Source organism: Trachemys scripta, chromosome 3 (assembly GCF_013100865.1).
Source record: "Trachemys scripta elegans isolate TJP31775 chromosome 3, CAS_Tse_1.0, whole genome shotgun sequence".
NCBI classification, from domain to species: Eukaryota; Metazoa; Chordata; order Testudines; family Emydidae; genus Trachemys; species Trachemys scripta.
The window spans coordinates 58620500-58641578 of NC_048300.1; the positions used below are offsets into that span (position 1 = coordinate 58620500).

Here is a 21079-nt window from a genome sequence, read left to right on the forward strand (position 1 = left end):
TAGATATGTGGGCAGAGTTGGCATCGAGGTTTGTTGCATGGGTTGGTTCCTGAGTTAGAGTTGTTATGGTGCGGTGTGTGGTTGCTGGTGAGAATATGCTTAAGGTTGGCGGGTTGTCTGTGGGCGAGGACTGGCCTGCCTCCCAAGGTCTGTGAAAGTGAGGGATCATTGTCCAGGATGGGTTGTAGATCACTGATGATGCGTTGGAGAGGTTTAAGCTGAGGACTGTAGGTTATGGCCAGTGGAGTTCTGTTGGTTTCTTTTTTGGGCCTGTCTTGTAGCAGGAGGTTTCTGGGTACACGTCTGGATCTGTTGATTTGTTTCTTTATTTCCTTGTGTGGGTATCGTAGTTCTGAGAATGCTTGGTGAAGATCTTCTAGGTGTTGGTCTGTGGTTACAACCGCATCTGCTCCAACCCCTCAGACAGAGACCAGCACCTACAAGATCTTCACCAAGCATTCTCAAAACAGGATATTAGCCCCAAAATCATGAGATGGAAATAAAAATAATAATAAAATAATGTTTTTGGCCTGTCTTCTTATTTTTGAACCCCCCCTCACTAACCCCCAATATGTGTCTGACAATTACAATATTGTCAACTGTTGCAACTGTACAGTGAGTTATGCAGTGTTGACCCCCACTGCAGGAGCTTTTACAAGGACTCAGCTGAGATTAGGGGAAGGAAGCAGAGTGGGTTGTGCTGAATGGCCAGGAGCATTGACCGTCCTGCCACAGATCACAGGGTCCTATCTTCAGCTCCCCATTCACAGAGTCTCTGCTGGTTTCCTGCACAGAGTAGCCTAACTGCCAATTGATGGCTGCTGCACCTGCACCACTGGAGAACGAGATGGGCAGAGAGCCTGGTCTGGCAGTAGAGACCACCCACAAAGAGCCCATCAGCTTCCTCTGCCAGACAGCACCCACTCCTGACCCCAGCCCTTCAGTTTGGCCCCGGGAAGTGGACAGGGCTGTGCCAAAGGGCTGGGATCAGCAGCGGGCGCAGTCTATGGGTGGGCAAACAGTACTCATGGACTGCAGCCTTCCGTTACCCTCCTGACCCTGGCCCTTCAGCATAGCCATGTGTGTTTCCTCCGCAGAATATTTATGGGTCCCAAAAAAGCCAAAATTTGGGTGAAAAAATCAGTAAAACCCAAATACTGGCTTTTTCAAAACCCACAATTTTTTTCGAGAGAATCAGTAAATACCAACAGCGAAGGGCTTTGTTCATTAGCAATGTCCTGATACATTCAGTCCCCCATAAGTTTTCATGTTACACTTTAGATAATAATGCTTGCCTTCTGAAAGATAGATTTATTATAAGTTCTGAAATTTTTGGAGTTTGAACGGGCAGGTTCTTCCCCTCTCTGGACTCACTAGCAAAATCTCTTGCCCCTTGTTCTCAATCTGAAAGACTCTACAGAAGAGTATCACACCCTATCCTTAAAGCGAAAGATATAAACACCAGAAATACAACAATAATACAACCACCAAATTCACTTCTAAATACAATGTTTTGCAATATAAAATCATGCCAACAGTTACTCCAGGGTTGTTTCACTAACTTTTATACATATATGTATATGTTTTTTCACCCCACATGGGTTATAAGCAGAGTTTAACAACCTTCAGATTCATAGCACTGACCTTTCCTCCTATACCGGTACTTTAGAAGTAACTGGTGGAGGAAAAGAGCATGTTGTTATTCTCTATGTGGACCAGCCTATACAGGGAGACAACACACACTTTGCAATTTTTTTTGAGACTGCAGTAGAATTCTGAGCATCAGTATTTTGGTTACTGGCTCTGGGAGCAGTGTGATCTGAGAGTTATCGTCAGCAAAGTCAAATGTAACAATGCCTCTGGGTAATCTGAGAGGACCAGACCTGGGACTGCTAGATGTAAAAGCATGAACTTCTACCACTTAAACTAAAGAACTAGAGCTCTTTGTGTAGAAGCAAGTAGCAGTCATATGCTTTTACATATGATCTAGCCACTAGAGGGTGAAACCGAGCCACACTGTGTTAGCATTAAGAGTGGTTCAACAAAAAAACTTCAAAAACAGACTCCAAGGAGAAACTACAGAACTGGAATTAATTTGCAAAATGGACACCATTAAATTAGGCTTGAATAAAGACTGGGAGTGGATGAGTCATTACACAAACTAAAAACTATTTCTCCATGCTAATTTTCCCCCTACTGTTACTCACACCTTCTTGTCAACTGTTTGAAATGGGCGATCCTGATTATCACTACAAAAGTTTTTTTCCCCTGCTGATAATAGCATACCTTAGTCGATTAATCTCATTGGAGTTGGTATGGCAACCCCCATTTTTTCATGTTCTCTGTGTGTATATCTTCCTACTGTATTTTCCACTGTATGCATCTGATGAAGTGGGCTTTAGCCCACAAAAGCTTATGCTCAAATAAATTTGTTAGTCTCTAAGGTGCCACAAGTACTCCTCGTTCTTTTTACTGTGTTAGCATAGTTTACTAAGCACCTGATTTGACTTATTCCTTCTGAAACGCTGTGTGGCAAAGTGTATAATATTTGGCTCTGTTATGTTCTGTTCCCAGCCTGAAATGACCGTGTGTGTACTCTCAGGTATCTATCTGTGAAATGGGTGAATGATAGTTACCCCCAACATAGTGGCATGAAGTCTTGATTCATTATAAGGATTGTGAAGGGGTCAGAAATATTAACAGCGGTCATTGAAAGAACTGGGACTAGAACTTTGGTTTCTAGGCATGCAGTGTAGTATATCACCCCTGTATGAAGGAGTTTCTTTTTGTTTCCCTCAAAAATCACATGACTGCCTGCAGCAAGGGCCAAAGTTGTGCTACTCACAAGAGTTAACATTGCATGTCTTGCATCATGTGTAGGGCAGATAGAGCTTACAGCTCCCTGTTGGAGAAAGTTCATAAATTCAATACGGTTTAGCATGTCACATAAGTTGGCCAAAAAGTGTATTTAGTAATAACTTTGAAGTAAGTGACCAGTTTGAAATTGTCAGCAGATAAAGTAAATAAATCTATTTGTTAGCTGCCTAAAGATAGATGAAAATTCTGTCTGCAACATAAAATCACATTGTTAGGAAATTTATTTTAAAAGTTGATCTTTCAAATGTTTTCGGCTTACATAGGTTAGCCAACTTTGTGGATGGAGTAAACATTTCATAAAAACACTTATTTAAAATCATTTTAAAGAATTCTGATATACCTACAATAATTAAAAATACATATTAGTTGAAACATTTATCAACAATGTTTTTTAAGAATTGTTCCTCTGACACAATCATTTTGTTATGTAGATGGGACTTAAATAAAACTAGAAGGGAAAATAGCTCTAAGTACAAAAAGCTTTCTTAGTTAAGGGCTAAAAAGAAATAATCATTTACTTTACCTAGTTAACTTGGAGTGATTAAGAACGTGAGACAATCTTACTGTATTAGTGAACAGCCATTAGGTTAGAACTAAAATTACATTAGATAAATGAAAGGTTATTTTACACAGCAGAGGGAAAGATATTGCTAAAGTCTTACAGATTCTACTTTCTCTTAATTGAAATCTGTTCATTTAATATGCACCTTCCTTCAGTGTGGATAATTCATAATTGGAGAAATGCTATCATCTATTCAAGTCATTTTCGTGGTTGTTTTTTTAGATCCACCAAGAAAGCATATAGTATCCCATTTGGGATTTTCCAGAACTCATAATAATGACTTCAGCTGTTCATTAACCTCTGAACTGTCAGATCCCTTTGGAAAATGAGGGGAGCAGATTGATTCAAGGTTAATACTTGTTTGTAGAAGGTGAAGCCTCCAAGGTAATGCAAAGGGTGGATAGGCCACTTTGTTCAAGAGCCGCTGCCTGTGACTTTGCGTTAACGTTCGGAAGTTCAAGCTATGCAACCAAGAGTGAAACCCAGAGGTAGCTTTGTCTAACAAAGCCTGACTATTCAAATAACTTTTCTGTAATTAATAAAAGGAAGTTGGTGTCTGATGTGTCAAGAGTTAATTTAGCAATATGGAATTAGAAGCAGCATTATAGTAAAAGAATTTATGGCTTCTGTAGGGAAGCAACACTGATTTATCGAGTTTGTTTTTAGTGTATGAAATCTTTCATGGTGGTGGAAAGTTGTTGATCAGTCTCCATAGCCATTAGTAGAATCAGGAAGCTATCTGTAGTTCTCAAATGTGGTTGTATTATGGACAAACAGTTGTACGAACAGCTAATGTTCGAGCTGGATGATGTCTTGTTTTGATTTTCCTGATAAATCTAAACCAAAGCCTGTAAAATTCTGATAAATTTCACAGCTCTTAAATTTGCTGTAATTCTCCTAAATTCTGTTGGAGCCAGCACTTCTGAGTAGGTGCAATATCTGTAGTTAAATCCATAATCATCTTTACAATTCTCCGGTTCTTGTAGCTCGGCAAAATGTTTTGCTAGGGCAAGAGCCCTGACAGCGTCCTAATGAATCATTGGTAACTTGGGAAGAGAGTCTTTATTGTCTTTAACTTGTTTTTTCTCTATTTTCTCTTAGGTACATCCGAATAGTTGGCACCCACAACACAGTGAACAAAGTTTTCCATATTGTGGCATTTGAATGCATGTTTACCAACAAAACCTTCACTCTTGAGAAAGGTCTTATAGGTAAGAAATACAACTGTTTTTTAATTCTATAGTTATCTCTACTGTCTATAAATTACCAAAGACACTTTTGTTCTCAGTCATTTCAGGTTTATTGCCTGAACTCATCTTGTCTTTGCAAGCCTAGGTTTCCACTCATACCAGTAGAAGCAAAGCCCATTTGTTTGTAAGAATATTCCTGTGCTGGTTTCCATTGTAGATTGGCTAAATGACTTTAAAGATGTCTGCACTACAGAGCCTATGGTGTCACAGCAATGCCTTCATAGTTACCTAGTGTAGACACAGCATACATTGACAGAAGGAATTTTTCTGTAATATAGGAATATGACCTCCGCAAAGAACGTTGTCTGTGCTTACAGAAGCACTTTTCTGTCTGTGTCTACACTGGGAGTTTTGTCGCCATAATTATGTCAGTCGGGGTGTGTGTTTTTTTCATATCTCTGCCTGACATAGTTATGCTCACTCAAGTTTTGAGTATAGGCCAAGCCTAAAAGATTTACTGTCACTGTCTGCTGGAATTCTCAGCATTGTGAGTTACTATGTTATCCCTCTCAAGCCTCAGCAAATGCTACAGGTAAGCTGTGTGACAACTCCCTAACACACCAGCTTGTCTGCCTTGCCAGCAAATTCTTCAGGACTCTGCCAGTCCAAACCTTACCTTGCAGGTAACAAACAAATTCTGAATTCTTCAGAGCCCCAAATTCTGAATTCTTCAGAGATGTCTCTCTGCAGTGTCCAGCTCTCTCACTGAATCCTTACTGAAGTTAATTTTGTTGCTCCTTTAAAGAAGTAATATACGGTAGCTCATTAATTTAACTGGGGTTTGACAAATGCTCTCATTTCAATCACAGTACTGATTTGGTTTATAGTAAAATAAAACAAGTTCATTTTAATAAAAGGACATAAGATTAAGTGATGCCTAATGTAAGGAAAAAGAGAGAAAGAGTTACAAGGAAACAAAAGTAAAAATACTTTTCTACCACTAAACTTAATTTCAGCAAGTTACAATCTTTGCCTAAGCAGGTTTCTCACCTAAACTCAGTTCCCATAGACTTCAACCCCTTTGGCTGAAGGATTCAACATTCTATGATTTCAGGAACCCTGGCCCCTTTAATCCCCCAAGTGATGGATACCACAATGGCTTTCTGTTTCTGCTTATACCTTCCAAAGTTCATTGACCCTGTTACAAGAGACAGCTACCTACTATTCTTCCCTTCCTGTTGACTTCCCATCCCCCTGCTGATTCATACGTAAATAGGGGTTCCATTGTTTTGATTCCATAATGCTTAATTTACACTGGAAACAGGTAGATAGCTACCTTCCCTGTGTTTGATCATAGACTTTAAAGCATAATATCAGCTAGTATCCATAATTCCTCATATAGTGTTAACGCATACATTTCACAATATTATTCACTTGCGTGACAGGCTTTCATAAAAGATCTTACTCAATACACTTTTATAATACAGTAATATTGTATACAATCAGTTGATTCAATTACTTATGATTTGCGTTTCAGAACCCCTGTCTTTATTGCTCAATAAACCTTTGAAATTTATTCTTCTGAAGTGTATCCCTAGATGAAGGATCTCTCTCCTCATGGGATGTAGATGCCATGCTGCCTTCTCCCATGCTTATTAGCTCGATAGTTTTGTTTACTTTATATGTAAATATACTTTCATTGTCTGGCTGATGACCAGGCTAGACAGACAAGCAAATACCTGTTCCTTTGTTTAAAGGGCAAACTGTGCTTATGCATCGCTTGCCAAACATATTTTAGGAACGTAATTCTAGCACATATTTATAACTCTTTGTACACACCCCATACATACATCATGCAAGAATATTAATGATTAGTGAGTTATTAGTTTTCCAATGATATATTACATGCCATCTTCTGGGTATATATCATGATAACACTATGTTAAGTGTAGTGAGTATGTCAGACCTGACATACAGTAATGAATCACCAATATGCCTCTGTGTCACACTTACTATGCTTAATGACTACAGTAACTGTTACAAAATAATCTTTTATAAAGATTATTTGAGACTACCTGTAGCTGCTGTGTGACATCATTTGAAGAATTGTCTTGTACGCTCCAACCCAGACAGGAAGCACCATTTCTTGCAGTATATTTCATTGCCTCTTAGGATAGTAAGATCCAGAATTCAGAGGAGGCCTTTCAGGATTCACAGAATTTTTAAATTGTATGCATGCTGCAGTGAAGTTGGAGGAAAAACCGTTTTCAAAAAGGGGGAAAAAATTCTAGTGGGACATTTCTCTAAGTTTCTTTTGTGAGATTTGACTGTGGAGAGCTAGTCTCTGAGTCTTCCAGTCCTCCATTTAGACATGTACTGTGGAGAAACGAGGTAATTTCACAATCACTCTTCAGCATTTCATGAGACTTACCATAAAATCTCTTTTAAAATCTCCTTTTAGGCTTATAAGTATGTGAGAAGGCAGCCCCCGCCTGTGGAGCCCTCCTGTGGCAGGCTGCAGCAGAACAAGTATGCCTGTCTCAGTTTCCCCTTGGTCTAGCCATAATAAGAGCATAGTTCCTCTCACTGTCCAATTCAGAGTCCCACCTGTGGGCACACTGTAGTCATATATACCTGCAATAATCCATAGAATCCTCATGCTAAACCGTTCTGTCAATTCTCACAGTAATACATAGAAAGGTATAGCAATTTTCCATTCCCCTTTCCAGGGATATTACTTCTAGATCATCCACCTGTGAGTCCACCAGCGCTCAGTTCCCAGTTCTTTTCTGCTCTTGTTCCAGAGCCCCAGTCTCCTGGCCATCCACCTGAGAGTGACCAGTTTCATAACACTTCTGCCCAAACACAATCCAACTACTGAGCCCTTTCCAACCTCCTATCACTGGCTTTCTGGCTCAGGAAGGTCAGCAGGCTAGCCTTTCCACTTGTCTCCTAGCCAGTTCCTCCCTGTTTCCAAGTAATGCCTGCAGAAACTTCCTGTCTCTCCCAGGCAGCTATCCCTTGCCTCTTTCCTTACTCCTCCCAGGTAGCTCTCACTTGCTATTCTCTACGTATTTCTCAGGCAGTTCCTTCCTACATCTTTCCTTGCTTCTCCCAGGCAGCTCTCCCCTTCCTCTTCCTGTCTTCCCTCTCCTCAGGCCCATGTGCTTTGACCTAATTAAACCCAACTGGGTAGCAGCTAATCAGTCGCAGGTGCTCTGGACACCCACCCTTTCTTAAAGGGGCCAGTCACACTGTGACAAAGATATATGAAAGATCAGGTTAAGTCTTTCTAAATTTTATTTGACGTGGTTCAAGAGTGTGCAAGACTCCCTCATAATACAGATAAAAAGACCTTATCTGTGCCCTGAGGAGTTCACAAAATAATATCATATCTGATGTCAGCAAGGCAGGGTATCCAGGCAGTGTAGGAAGGAATTGCATTTAAAGAAAAAGTACAATATCAATAAGAGTATGCAGTTACTCAACAGAGGATAGTACCCAGCATGATGGAGTAAATACTTTTTAAATAAATACGGTCTTACCTAATTTAAGGTGCAGAAATCTTGTGCTCACTCATGTAAAGCCATATTATTACTGTGTGCAAATCAGTAACATATACATGTGTATTATAGTATTAACAGAGCTGGCATTTTAAGAATTACTTATGGTGCTGTTTTGGGTATTTAATCTACAGTTTAGGGCACATGTAACACTGTTTGCTTTCAACTTGTGAAGTAAGAGCTGTATTATTTAAAGGCTACTTTGTCAGGCCAATAAATAAAAGCCTATCCACATCCCCACCCCCTGACCACCATCCCGAACTCCCCTGCCCTCTATCCAATCTCCTCTGACCCCTTACCGTGCTGCCTGGCTGGCGGCACTACTGCCGCGCTACCCAGAGCACCAGGACAGGCAGCTGTGCCACCCGGCTGGAGCCAGCCACAACACTGCGCAGCGCAGAGCACTGGGTCAGGCCGCGGCTCTGCAGCTGCCTGCCCAAGGAGCTCACAGCCCGCCACCCAGAGCATTGCGCCGGCAGCGCATTGAGCTGAGGCTGTGGGGGAGAGGGGAACAGCAGGGGAGGGGCCGGGGTTTAGCCTTCTGGGCCAGGAGCTGAGGGGCTAGGCAGGAGGGTCCCGCAGGCCGGATGCGGCCTGCAGGCCATAATTTGCCCACCTCTTAATAAGAGGGTCAATGTGTGGGGGTATATGTGTGAGCTTAGATCCTAATTCACTGGTCTTTCAGATAATATCTCTCTGACACTTGGTTTGGTTTTGGCAGAGTTTTGGTGTAACGTTGCTGCTTTCTTTGTCTGTTTTAGTAGTTGCATGTCAATGGATGCCTTATAAAAGCAGTTGCATTTCAGTTTCAATCTAGTGGTGGAGACTCTTGGTTTTGCTCAATCTCTGTTGCTAAAGGTTGTAAAGACTTAAATATCTTTTTTTATAGCAACATTAAATGGTAAGTTACCCTGTTAAAGTTACAGTTAGATTTTAGCAAAGAATAACAGTATATTGAAAGCATGCCATTATCTGTGATACAATTAGCATATAAATGGCATAGAATTCTGCCAGGAAATTATTTGAATTCTAGCCTGATGATAACAGGAATAACTAGCCTGATCTTTATTGACTTCGTTTTCCATGTTACTGTTGTAAGACAAAACTGAAAGTGCAATAAATTGAATTGTAAATGTTTATATTGACCATAGGAAGCCTGAGATTTTTTCTAATGTTTTGCAAATTTCCATGGAACCTCTTAGGGTTGTTGAAATGCATTATATTACAAAAAATTGAAAGATGTTAAAGTTTCAATCAGAAATATTTATATCGTATTTGAATACTTTTTCTTCTAATCTTTGTTGGAACAGTAGGGACATGTTCTCACTCTAACTTCAGTTGTGTGTTTTGATAGAGCTGGGTGACTTAATGCAATTTGATGTTTTTTATTTGTGCATCTTATTAATAATTAAATTTAACACAGAGCTCAAGATGGCTAGATTTTCAGTAAGATCTCAGTCAGAAGGCTCTGCAGATGATACATCTCCCCTGCATCCATTGGGACAGGCTTAGACTCCTGCTCCTTTATGCTTTCCCAATCATGTGTCCTCTGCTTCTCATTACAGAAATCACAGGCCAGATTTTATGAAGTTTTTGGATTGTGCTTTCCAGTCCTTTGAAATGAAGCAGAGGAAGAGGAAACTAGACAGTTTCCTTTGCCCCTGCAGCTGCCGCACTCCCCCTCTGCCTGGGGAACAGACCATAGATTATGTCATCGCAGAATTAAAAGCCTGTCTCTGGTCCTGTCCATGATCTCCCAGGCACAGAAGGGTCAGGGGCCCCATGCTCAGAGAATCAGGCCTCATTCAGTATCTTGCCAGAGGAGGAAGGGATGGTTCCCACTGTATAACTCTTAGCCCAGTGGTCAAAGCACTCACCTAGGATGTGGGAAACCCAGATTCAATTCCCCCTCTGCTTGAGGTAAGGAGAAACTGTTTGAACAGGGCCTCCCACATACCTCAGGAGAATGCTCTGACCGTTGAGCTATGAGATATTCTGATATGGGTCTTTCTCAGTATCTCCTATTGAAGCTGTTCCACTTTTGATAAATAAAGAATGATTGGAGCAGAGGGACTGGACCTTGGGTCTTGCACCTTGCAGGTGGCTGCCCTAATCACAAGGCTAGAGAGCCATTCTATTTCTCTCTCTCTGGCCCAATGACTATTTCGGTATTTATCCACAGTGCAACTGCTTTCACAGACTGAGAAACACCCTTATCAAATTATCCCATAGTTTCAGAGGTTAGAGCTAGAGCCCTGCGCGGATACAAAAATGTGGATCCACATCCGCCAATATCAACCTGCGATCCGCTAGCCGTCTTTTACCTGTCTCCGCACCCGCAGAAGCAAGCCATCTCATAAGGGCTAATGAGTGGGGGGTGGGGTCTTGCAGGAAGAGACAGCGTGAGGGTGAGGACTGGGGATAAGGGAAAGCACAAGGGCGGGGTCTTGAGGAAGCGGCGTAGCGAGTGGGTGCTGGACAGCCCCGACTCTGACCTGCCCTCTGGCCACTGGCCCCAAGCGTCCCCTGGGCTGCCCAAGCCAGATGCCAGAGGCCAGGCGCCACTGGTGAGTAGAGCCCTGCATGGTTGTATCTGCATCCAATCCACTATCTGCAAAAATGGTCTGCAGATATGAAGCGGATATCCATGGATATGAAGCAGATATACGCAGATTTGCAGGGCTCTAGTTAGAGCACTCTCTTGAGAGAGAGGAGATATCTGTTCAAATCCTTTCACTTCCTCTTGTCCTATCAAGCCGAAGGGGTGGAAATTCAATCTGGTTCTCACTCTTTTCAGTTCTAATCACTGGACTAGAAGTTGTAAGGAGGTTGCTGCTGCTGCCTCCAGTGTTTTGTGTGAAGTTAGGCATGTGCCTAACTCATTCTCACAAGAAACTGCTTAGCTGCCTAAGCTGCCAGACTCCAGAAGAGGGGTTTCTGGTTGTGGATCACTAGCGAGATAGGCATCATCCTGCAGCCTGCAGCTAGGTGCCTAATTCTGTTAGAGGGGAGGGGCTTAGAACACATCTCTCTTGTTGGCAGCTCGTTGGATAAGGGGCAGGCAGTCCCCGGCGGCAGTCAGGGGACACGGAGCAGGGGGCGGTTGGATTGGGGGGAGGTTCTGGCAGGGGGTCAGGGAGCTGGGGGCAGCTGGATAGGTGTGGGAGTCCTAGGGGGGCCTGTCAGGGGGCGGGGGTGTGGATGGGGTCGGGGCAGTCAGGGGACGGGGAATGGGGGGTTGGATAGGGGGAGGGTCTCGGGGGCCAGTTAGGAGCGGGGGTCCCTGGAGGGGGAAGTCAGGGGACAAGGAGGGGGGCAGTCAGTGGGCGGAAAGTGGGAGGGAGTGGATGGGGGCGGGGGCCAGGCTGTTTGGGAAGGTACAGCCTTCCCTACCTGGCCCTCCATATAGTTTCACAACTCTGATGTGGCCCTTGGGCCAAAAAGTTTGCCCACCCCTGGTCTAGGCAATCTGGGGTGTAAATATACAGTGCATTAGCCTGCCGTTCACTAACTGTCTGTGTGGATCCTGCCATCATGTTAGGTTTCCTAGTGCACACTGACCTCCTGTTTCAATGTGGAGTAGCTCAAAGTGCACTAGGGAACTTTTAGGGCACGATAGCAGTGTCTACATGGACAATTAGTGTGTGGCAGGCTAGTGCACTGTGGATTTACACTCCAGCTTGCTGTGTACTGTTTATTTAGACTAGCTATTAGATACAGTTACTGCATTGTCTACTGTGTAGACGGTGTGGCAGCCATTAAATACTAAACAAGATATTACAATGTAGTCATTATAAGATCCTGTTTTACTAAGAAAATCCATGTTGGCTAGTCCATCAGGGGGTCACAGCCATTTTAGGAAGAGCTGTGTGACCTTTAACAACTTCCTGGACAATTGCCAGGGATGATACAAAAGGGTCTTCTTATTTAAAGCATCAATCAAAGGAATAACAAAAAATTGGATCAGTGAGAGAGGCTTTTGAGGGGTTCTCATGCAACTGCATTTAGTCTATGTTATTTAATCTCTTTATTGGACTTATTCAATTGGATCAGGTAGCTATCCATACAGGGAGGAACATTTGTCAGACATATTATTTTCAAGTGTGTAGCGTCTACATAATGGCCATCGCTGTAAAGTGGAGATTAGGAGCCTGGCAAACAAGTAATAAAAGTGAAGTGTAATTTCATGTAGTAGATTGATAATAGCAATTTTATGTCACTGTGTTTTACATACAATATTTTCATGTCAAAACCATTAGCTCCCAAGGTATGACATTTAAAAGTTAATGTGAGAAGAGAGATGTAAAACAGGTACTGTAAGCAGTACCCAAAAAGCTTTAATGGCAGTTGTCTAGCAGTTTTAAGGGAAAGCTAGATGGAATTGCTCTTTCTAGTACTGCTTGTTTTAGTGCCAATTTACAATTCATTGTCCTGATAAACAAGATAAGTGATATAAATGAATGAGATCCTGTGAAATTGTTCCCCTATGCAGATGTTTGGGCAGAGCTTTAATTTTCCTTATAGCACATTGTTAGTCTGTAAATGCATACATTTGTTAAACAGCCCTACATACATCCTTATAGAATTGACATAAATATTTTGCTTAACAAGGACATAAAATTTTAAAAAGAGACACAGTGATTACTTTAATGAATTTCACCATCAAAAATTTTGAACAGCATTAAGTCTGAGACTTTATTTAGAAATTTAAAACAAAATATACCAGTGTCTTAGCAAATGACAGAGCTATTAGTTTGGATGCAGAGTCAGGACCCTGGGATGTGAAGACCTTGCTAGAGCTCTTTAACTACCCAGTGACCAGGATCTACTAAAAGGGTCAGGAGCTCCCTTATACATTTGTTGTCTTTTCTCATCTTGGAGCTTGCTTTTGCCCTTCTCTGCTTTGGAGTGAAGAGAATTTGATTACCTAAGCTCAGTTCCAGGCAACAATAGTCAGTGTCTAGTACAGCAGGGATATTATGACACATAGACTTTAAGGCCAGAAGGGACCATCATGATCATCTAGTCTGACTTCCTGCACACTGCAGGCCACAGAACCATGCCCACCCACTCCTGTAACAGATCCCTAACCTCTGGCTGAGTTACTGAAATCCTCAAATCTGGCACTATTGGCATCTTCTGCTTAGGGAATGTCATGGACTATGCAAGCATGGGGGTATGAGCAACCTCTCACCTTACCTTAAGGTCTGGTCCAGGTCATTGGGAGTACAATCTGAAAAATCTATATTATATGTTGTTGTACTTATCTCTGGCTTTTCAGGTCTGTCTCAATTTATCGGCCTATCTTTCTACTTCTACATAACATACCAGGGGAAAACAGTGAATAATGGGTAAAGAGCAGGAGATGGATATAAAAAATAGAATGCCCTTGGTTACCCTCTGGGGAAAGCTATTCAGAACTTATGAATCATTGCGAACCCTCATTTGCAGACCATCCTGTACCTTATGAGAAATTGTTTTAAAGAAAAAAGGAAGGAAAGAAAGAAACGGAATAAATAATCATTCACTTGTCTTTTGCTCAATGGCAGTTATTTAAAAAATAATTTAAGCATATAGCAAAGGGAAAACAGCCAAATCAATTTCCTAGTAATGCAGTTCAGCTTTGTGAAATATTACTCTCTCCCCCATTGTGAAGCAGTGAGAGGTGCTGTTTTCTTGACCAGTTTAATGTCAAATCTACACAAAGCTGTCGTATCTTGTTCCCGCTCCGCTTTTAAAGGTTACCTTTTTTTCAAAGTTGAACAGGTTTTCCCAGCAACATCTGTCAGCTTTGCACTAAGCATACCCTTAGGAAATTATGAAAATTTTAAGATTATCTAAATACTGCTGGGAATTTTTTTCCCTCTACAGCAAAGAACAGCCACATGCCCAGTTTTATTTACTCCTGTCCATTTCTCTGTAGATCTAAAGATCTATTCCCGTGGTTTAGGTTTTCTTTCTTCCCTGTTTCCTGTGCTGCAGCAAACAATGCTCATTTCCTAAGTTTTTCTGAAGCAATTGCTGTTTCTGAAAGCAGGCTGAAGGTAGGCCCTCATGTTTAATGAAAGAGCTCTATAGCCCCTATGGTATTAGTTAAAAGTCTGTTTCGTTCTAATGACTTGAATAATCTTGATCTGATTCGTTGGGTCAGAAACAGCAAGCCCCAGCAGATATTGACCAGATTCTAAACCAGCCAATTGCATGCAACACTAGCAAGTGTTACTAGTTTCTCTCAGATCAGTAGAAACCTTATTGATTCTAACTTTCTCCCTCTTTTCTTCCAGGTAGCAAATTCTACTACATAGGAGTGTATGCGAAAATTCACATTCCTATGTAATACCCAGGGTGCTGACTGGCTTGTCTAACTACTAATGGTGGTAAACATAAAAATTGCCATCTACAGCAAATAATTTGTCAGACCTTGGGTTTTCAATCTTTAAAGGTGGGAAGGACAGTTATCAATTTAAAAAGTCAGTATTATTTAGTGGCTTGAGCACAGGACTGGGAGCCAGGATCTCCTGAATTCTAATCCCAATTCTGCCATTTACTCACTGAGTGACGTTAGGGAAATATCTTAATCTTTCTGTGTCTTTCCTCATGTGAAATGGGGCAAATAACACTGTAGAGGGGTTTGGCTGGGGCTCGTCCCTCTCTGGGGCGGTGGGGAACCACACTGCCTCGCTATTTCCTTTCAGTTGTGACGGGGAATTAGCCTGGCTGTGGGGGTCTCGTGCCACAGCAGTAGTAGAGGCAAAACATAACAGTTATTCACACCCGGTCGGCAGGCAGGAGTGAGTCACGGGCTCAGGTCCTCAGACGGGGCTGAGCAAACAGGTAAACAGCAGGCCCAGGCTCCTGGCTCCGAAGGGCCTGCGAGATGGGGAGACTGCCACCCACGAGTTGGGTAGCAGGGGGGACGCAGGCCCACCCACTCCACTGCATCCCAGCCCAGGGCCCTGCAGCGGCAGAAGGCCTTGCTGCTGTGTCAGTGGGGATCCTGGCTGCAACACACTGACATAGGCTCAGGCAGTGCTGCAGCCAGACTAGGGTCGGCTGCCCCGGGCTACTTCCTAACTCCCTCTCTAGAGGTACCTGGGTATGAACAGTGTCCTCCAAGGGGTCAAGCACCATGGGCTCCTCAGGGTAACCAGCGAGCGGTAGGCTTGGCAGTTCTGCTGGGTAACTTGTGAGGGACAGGTTTGACAGCTTCTCCGGGCTCTGGTCGGCATCGGCTGGTCTGGCCAGTCTTTGGGTCGGCTGCCGATTGCTGGGGTCTCCCAACCAGGAGCTAGGCCACAGGCGTCTGGCCTCTCCGGCGGCTTTTCTTCTAGTGAGCTCTGGGTTGGGCTTTTATACTTCCTGTCCTGCGCCGTGACCTCTGCGGGGCTGGCGCAGGATTCACTGGCTCCTCCCACTTTGGTGTCCGGAGAGGCTTGTCCCTCTCCGGGGCAGCGGGGAATTACAGCGCCTCGCTACAAACACATACCTATCTCAAAGGGTGTTGAGGATTTATGTTACATATATGCTAAGTATTAATAAACACTTCTAATATAATAATTAGCACTTAATACGGAATTCAAAGAGCTTTATGTAGGTGGTTAAATATCATTTTACGGTTGAGGAAACAGAAGCTCAAAGAAGTAAGTGTCTCGCCCATGGTCACACAGTGAATCACTGGCACATTGGGGGTTTAAAATCCACATCTCCTGACACCGAGTATGGTCTTTTATCCACAAAATGAAACTGCCTTTTATCAAGTGCAATGTAAGGTTTTGGGGAGAGATTTATTAAGGAATAAATGGGAATTAAGCATCTAACTCCCACTGAAAGTCAATGGGAATCAGATACTTGGCCCTAAACTCCCATTTGTGCCTTCTGGAAATTTCCCTCTTTATCGATACTCTAGAGGAAACTAGGTTTCAGTAATAATGGATGCTTCTGAAGAAAGGATGTGTCTTATAATAGTCTCATTGAGCTCTTAATTGGTGTGATCGAATTCAGTGGTTCTCAAAGCTGGTCCACCACTTGTTCGGGGAAAGCCCCTGGCGGGCCGGGCCGGTTTGTTTACCTGCTGCATCCGCAGGTTTGGCTGATCACGGCTCCCACTGGCCGCTCCAGGCCAATGGGGGCTGCGGGAAGGGCGGCCAGCACATCCCTCAGCCCGCGCTGTTTCCTGCAGCCCCCATTGGCCTGGAGTGGTGAACTGCGGCCAGTCGAAGCCACGATCGGCTGAACCTCTGGACGCGGCAGGAAAACAAATCAGCCCGGCCCGCCAGGGGCTTTCCTTGAACAAGCAGCGGACCACCTTTGAGAACCACTGATCTAGTTTACATAGATATAGACTCAGACATAAAGGGCAGAAGGGACTACCATGATCATCTAGTCCAGGGGTTTCAAACTCCTGGCCGGCAGGCCATCTGCGGCCTGCGAGCCTCCCCAATGTGGCCTGCGGGGCTCCAGCAGTTTTGGGGCCAGGTCTCTCCCTTGGCCCCACCTGCTGCTCCCGGGCACTCCCCCCTCAGGGGCCCCAGCAGCGCAGTGGAGCTGAGCGGGCGTCTGCCTGTTCGCTCCAGTGGCTGCCGGCCCCTCCCTGCAGCCCAGGGGCTGGGCTGTGCCTCCATGCGCTGCCCCCACTCCGAGCGCCCCTGCAGCCAATGGGATGCTGCGGGGGCAGTGCCTGGGGGCAGAAAGGCGTGGAGGCCCCCCGGCCTGTCCCGCCTTGGAGCCCCAGGTAAGCACCGCACCCACGACCCCCTCCCAGAGCCTGCACCCCCACCCCCTCCCCACATACCCCCTTCTAGCCCCAAACTCCCTCCCAGAGCCTACACCCTCTTCCCATACACCTCCCACCCCCAAACTCCCTCCCAGAGCCTGCACCTCCTCCCCACACACCCCCAGCCTCCAATCTCCCTCCCAGAGCCTGCACCCCAGACCCCCTCCCCCACGAAAACTCCCTCCCAGAGCCTGCACCCCAATCTCCTACCCCAGGCCTCCTTCTCCACCCAAACTCCGTCCCAGAGCCTTAGGCAGGTGGGGGATGGAGTTTTTTGGGGGGCGGAGTTTTTGGGGCGCGGGTTCTGGGCAGCATAAGTGACATTGGCCCGCTGGGAGGATTTGAGGACTGGCACTGGCCCTAAGATAAATTGAGTTTGAGACTCCTGATTTAGTCCGACCTCCTGGACATTGTAGGCGACAGAACTTCACCCACTCACTCCTATAATAGACTCCTAACCTCTGGCTGAGTTACTGAAGTCCTCAAATAATCATTTAAAGACTTCCAGTTACAGAGAATCCATCATTTACTCTAGTTTAAACCTGCCAAGTGATGCATGCCACAGAGGAAGGCGAAAACCGCCCAGAGTCTTTGCCAATCTGACCTGAGGGAACATTCCTTCCAGACTCGAAATATAGCTGCCAGTTGGACCCTGAGCATGTTGGCAAACCCAACATTCTTTGTAGTAGTTCTTTGTAGTAACTCAGAACCCTCCACATGTAGTATCCCAGCACCGGCCGTTGGGAATATTTGCTACTAGCAGTCGCAGCTCAGCTACATGCCATTCTAAGCAGTCTCATAATACCATCTCCTCCATGAACTTATCAAACTCAGTCTTGAAGCCAGTTAGGTTTTTTGTTTCCACTGCTTCTATTGGAAGGCTGTTCCAGAACTTCACTCCTCTGATGGGTAGAAACCTTTATCTAATTTCAAGCCTAAACTCGTTGGCCAGTTTAAATCCATTTGTTCTTGTGTCAACATTGGCCCTCAACGTAAATAACTCCTCTCCCTCCCTGGTATTTATCCCTCTGTTGTATTTATAGAGAGCAATCATATCTCCCTTCAGCCTTTGTTTAGGCTAAACAAGCCAAGCCCTTTGAGTCTCTTCTCATAAGGTTGGTTCTTCATTCCTCTGATCATCCTAGTAGCCCATCTCTGCACGTGCTCCAGTTTGAATTCATCTTTCTTAAACACGGACGAGCAGAATTGCCCACAGTATTCCAGATGAGGTCTCACCAGTGCCTTATATAATGGTACTAACACTTCCCTCTCTCTACTGGAAATACCTCACCTGATGCATCCTAGGACTGAATTAGCCTTTTTTCTTGGCTGCATCATATTGGCGACGCATAGTCATCCTGTGATCAACCAATATACCCAAGTATTTCTCATCCTCTGTCACTTCCAACTAAGTCCCCAGCTTATAGAAAAAAAATTGTTGTTAGTTCCTAAGTGCACCTTGCGCTTTGCCCTATTAAATTTCATCCAATTTTTGTTACTCCAGTTTTCAAGGTCATCAATATCTTCTTGTATGAAATTTCAGTCCTCCTCCATATTGGCAGTATCTCCCAACTTTGAGTCCACAAATTTTATTAACACACTGCCACTTTTTGTGCCAAGGTTATTAATGAAAACGTTGAATAAGATTGGTCCCAAGACTGATCCCTGATGAACTCCATTAGTAACCTCCCTCCAGCCTGACAGTTCACCTTTCAGTATGACCCGTTGTAGTCTCCCCTTTAACCAGTTCCTTATCCACCTTCCAATTCTCATATTAATCCCCATCTTCTCCAATTTAACTAATAATTTCCCATGTGAAACTGTATCAAATGCCTTACTTAGATCCAGGTAGATTAGATCTACTGCATTTCCTTTGTCTAAACAATCAGTTATCTTCTCAGAGAAAGAGATTAGGTTGATCTGGCATGATCTGCCTCTTATAAAACCATGTTGTATTTTATCCCAGTTACCATTGACCTCTATGTTGTATCTACTTATTTTATTAACTACATTATGTTTTTATTACTCCTGTTAGCCCTGAGAGCCAATAGAAAAATCAGGTGAATTCTGTCTATTCCTTCCTGTTCATCAACAAAATTGTTTGCTAATTACCAATCACTTACACCCATGCTAGCCAGTTGAAGGCATTGAAGGTGCACTAGTTTCACTGAGGGTAGAATTTGGCCTGAACAGACTATTATTACTGGTGGTGATGCCTGCTATGGAAAGAACCCACCTTTAGTCTCAGCTATGGAAGTCACTGAGATATAAATATGGAAATCCACAGTGTTGCTTTTGCAAAGTGACTTTTCAGAGTAGAACTGTACCTTAGGGACCATTTTTTCCTACAGAAAACACTGAGTGTTAAAAATAGTTATTTAAAAAAAGAATACCTCCTAATAAAAAAGAAGGGAAAATATACGTATCTGACTGACGTTTTTCTTCACCACTTTCTCTCATAGGTGGAAGGTAGTTAAATAACGTGTCAGTCTTATCTTTAAACATAGCTGGTATAGGTGGCCCTCAGCTCATGTCCTGGAAATAACACTGCCCTTTAATATACTGGCAAGCTATTGGCTACTCCATGCTACAGCATAAGAATGGGGAACAGTAAAATCATTTTTAGATAAGTATTTTCTTCCTGTTATCCACTGCCACAGTCATTTTTTACTTTGCTTACTGAATGTGCACACTTTGTTAACATGCATTCTTTGCATTCCATAACAGCAAATTAAATTTGTCTGAGCAAAATTGCTATGTGCACAGAAGGTGAAAAAAGTAATTCCCTTCCATGTAGTCATTCCTCTTTTGCTTTCTCTTGCAGCTTGGGTTACTGTAATAGTTGGATAACTGAAGCATAGAAAAAGAAAAACAGAAATAGATAGAAACTAGACTGTTGTTTTTGGCAGTGCATTTTTGTAAACAAAATGACACAAATTGAGGCAGAAATTCCAGTGGGAAAAAGGAAGAGAGCCGGAAGACTGAAAATACCGCACAGAGCAGAGTCCCATCCAGATGGTGTTTTTAATAAATTTATCAGGCGCGTATGAAAGATGATAATGAACATTCAAAATGGGGAGTGGCAGACTCCCCTTGGGAGCAAAAACAGTATGGCACCTTCTGTGTGTTGCAGTTAGAATCACTGTTTAATTTACCACTGTAAAAAGGAGACAGTATTGCATTCAATGTGTAATGAAACAGGTTTCTGGGCAATTATTGGGGAGTCCAGCTAGGCAAGGTAATAGTTTTTTTTAGGAGTTAGGCGGTTGTGGAGTAGATCAAAAATCATTCAGCGTAACAGAGGGAGGGCAGGGCTTGGTGTGTGCAAGTAAATTTTTGAATAGAGCTGAGGCGTGCAGTGCTAAATTAATATCTTGCACCATTTACAAAGGATCTAGAAATGGGATATAAAGCCTCAAACCACAAACTGAATGCATTATTGTTACACTGGCATTGCCCCTTTTCTAACCCAAAGGTCAGTAGTTTTCCCCCTTAAACTGAAAGCAGCAGTCTATATGTTTTCTTTATTCCAAGGAAGTCTCCTCTGTCTGCAAGGCAAGGAGGGGAGAGAAGAGCCAAACAACATTCTTTTTTGGTGCCAGCACTTGCAGTTTTTACTGTCAGGGGAAGGGCAATTTCATGTTTATCCACAGTAACACATGTCGAGTCCTTCCTTTTGAAACATTTCCAGTGTTTGCCACAATTTTATTTATTTTACTTATAAATCAGAAATTTGGTGAATGACAGTTTTCAGGCATGAAGGACCAGATGTTTTTTTGGTTATCATGTATGGTCATTTAGTAGCTTTTGATATGGCACATGAAGAGATGGTACTTGGTAGCTTTCTGTCATGGACCCTAGGGTTAGTGCAGTGGATTTCTGGCATAGGGGTTGATTTTATCTCAACAGCATATGGGGGGTAGTCTCAGCAATAAGAAAAGCCATATTCCCACTCCTTTTTACGAAAGCCATGAGCAGCATTGTAAAAATGGGATTCTAGGGATGCTCTTCATTTAAAATTGATCTCTATGATTTTTTAGAGCTGTAGAGTTTCATGAGTAGTTCTCAAGTTTCACATGACTGTGTTTCAAACAATGCAGTAGTTTAAAAGCAC

General features: G+C 43.3%; 1 protein-coding gene across 1 annotated transcript in view; it reads left to right on the forward strand.

Moving 5' to 3' along the window:
• BTBD9 (BTB domain containing 9) overlaps nucleotides 1-21079 on the forward strand; it is a 272643-nt gene that overhangs the window by 145690 nt on the left and 105874 nt on the right. Inside the window, exon 7 of the mRNA XM_034764813.1 lies at nucleotides 4541-4650. Within this exon, the coding sequence (XP_034620704.1) occupies nucleotides 4541-4650 (110 nt within the window). The remainder of the gene's footprint in view (nucleotides 1-4540; nucleotides 4651-21079) is intronic.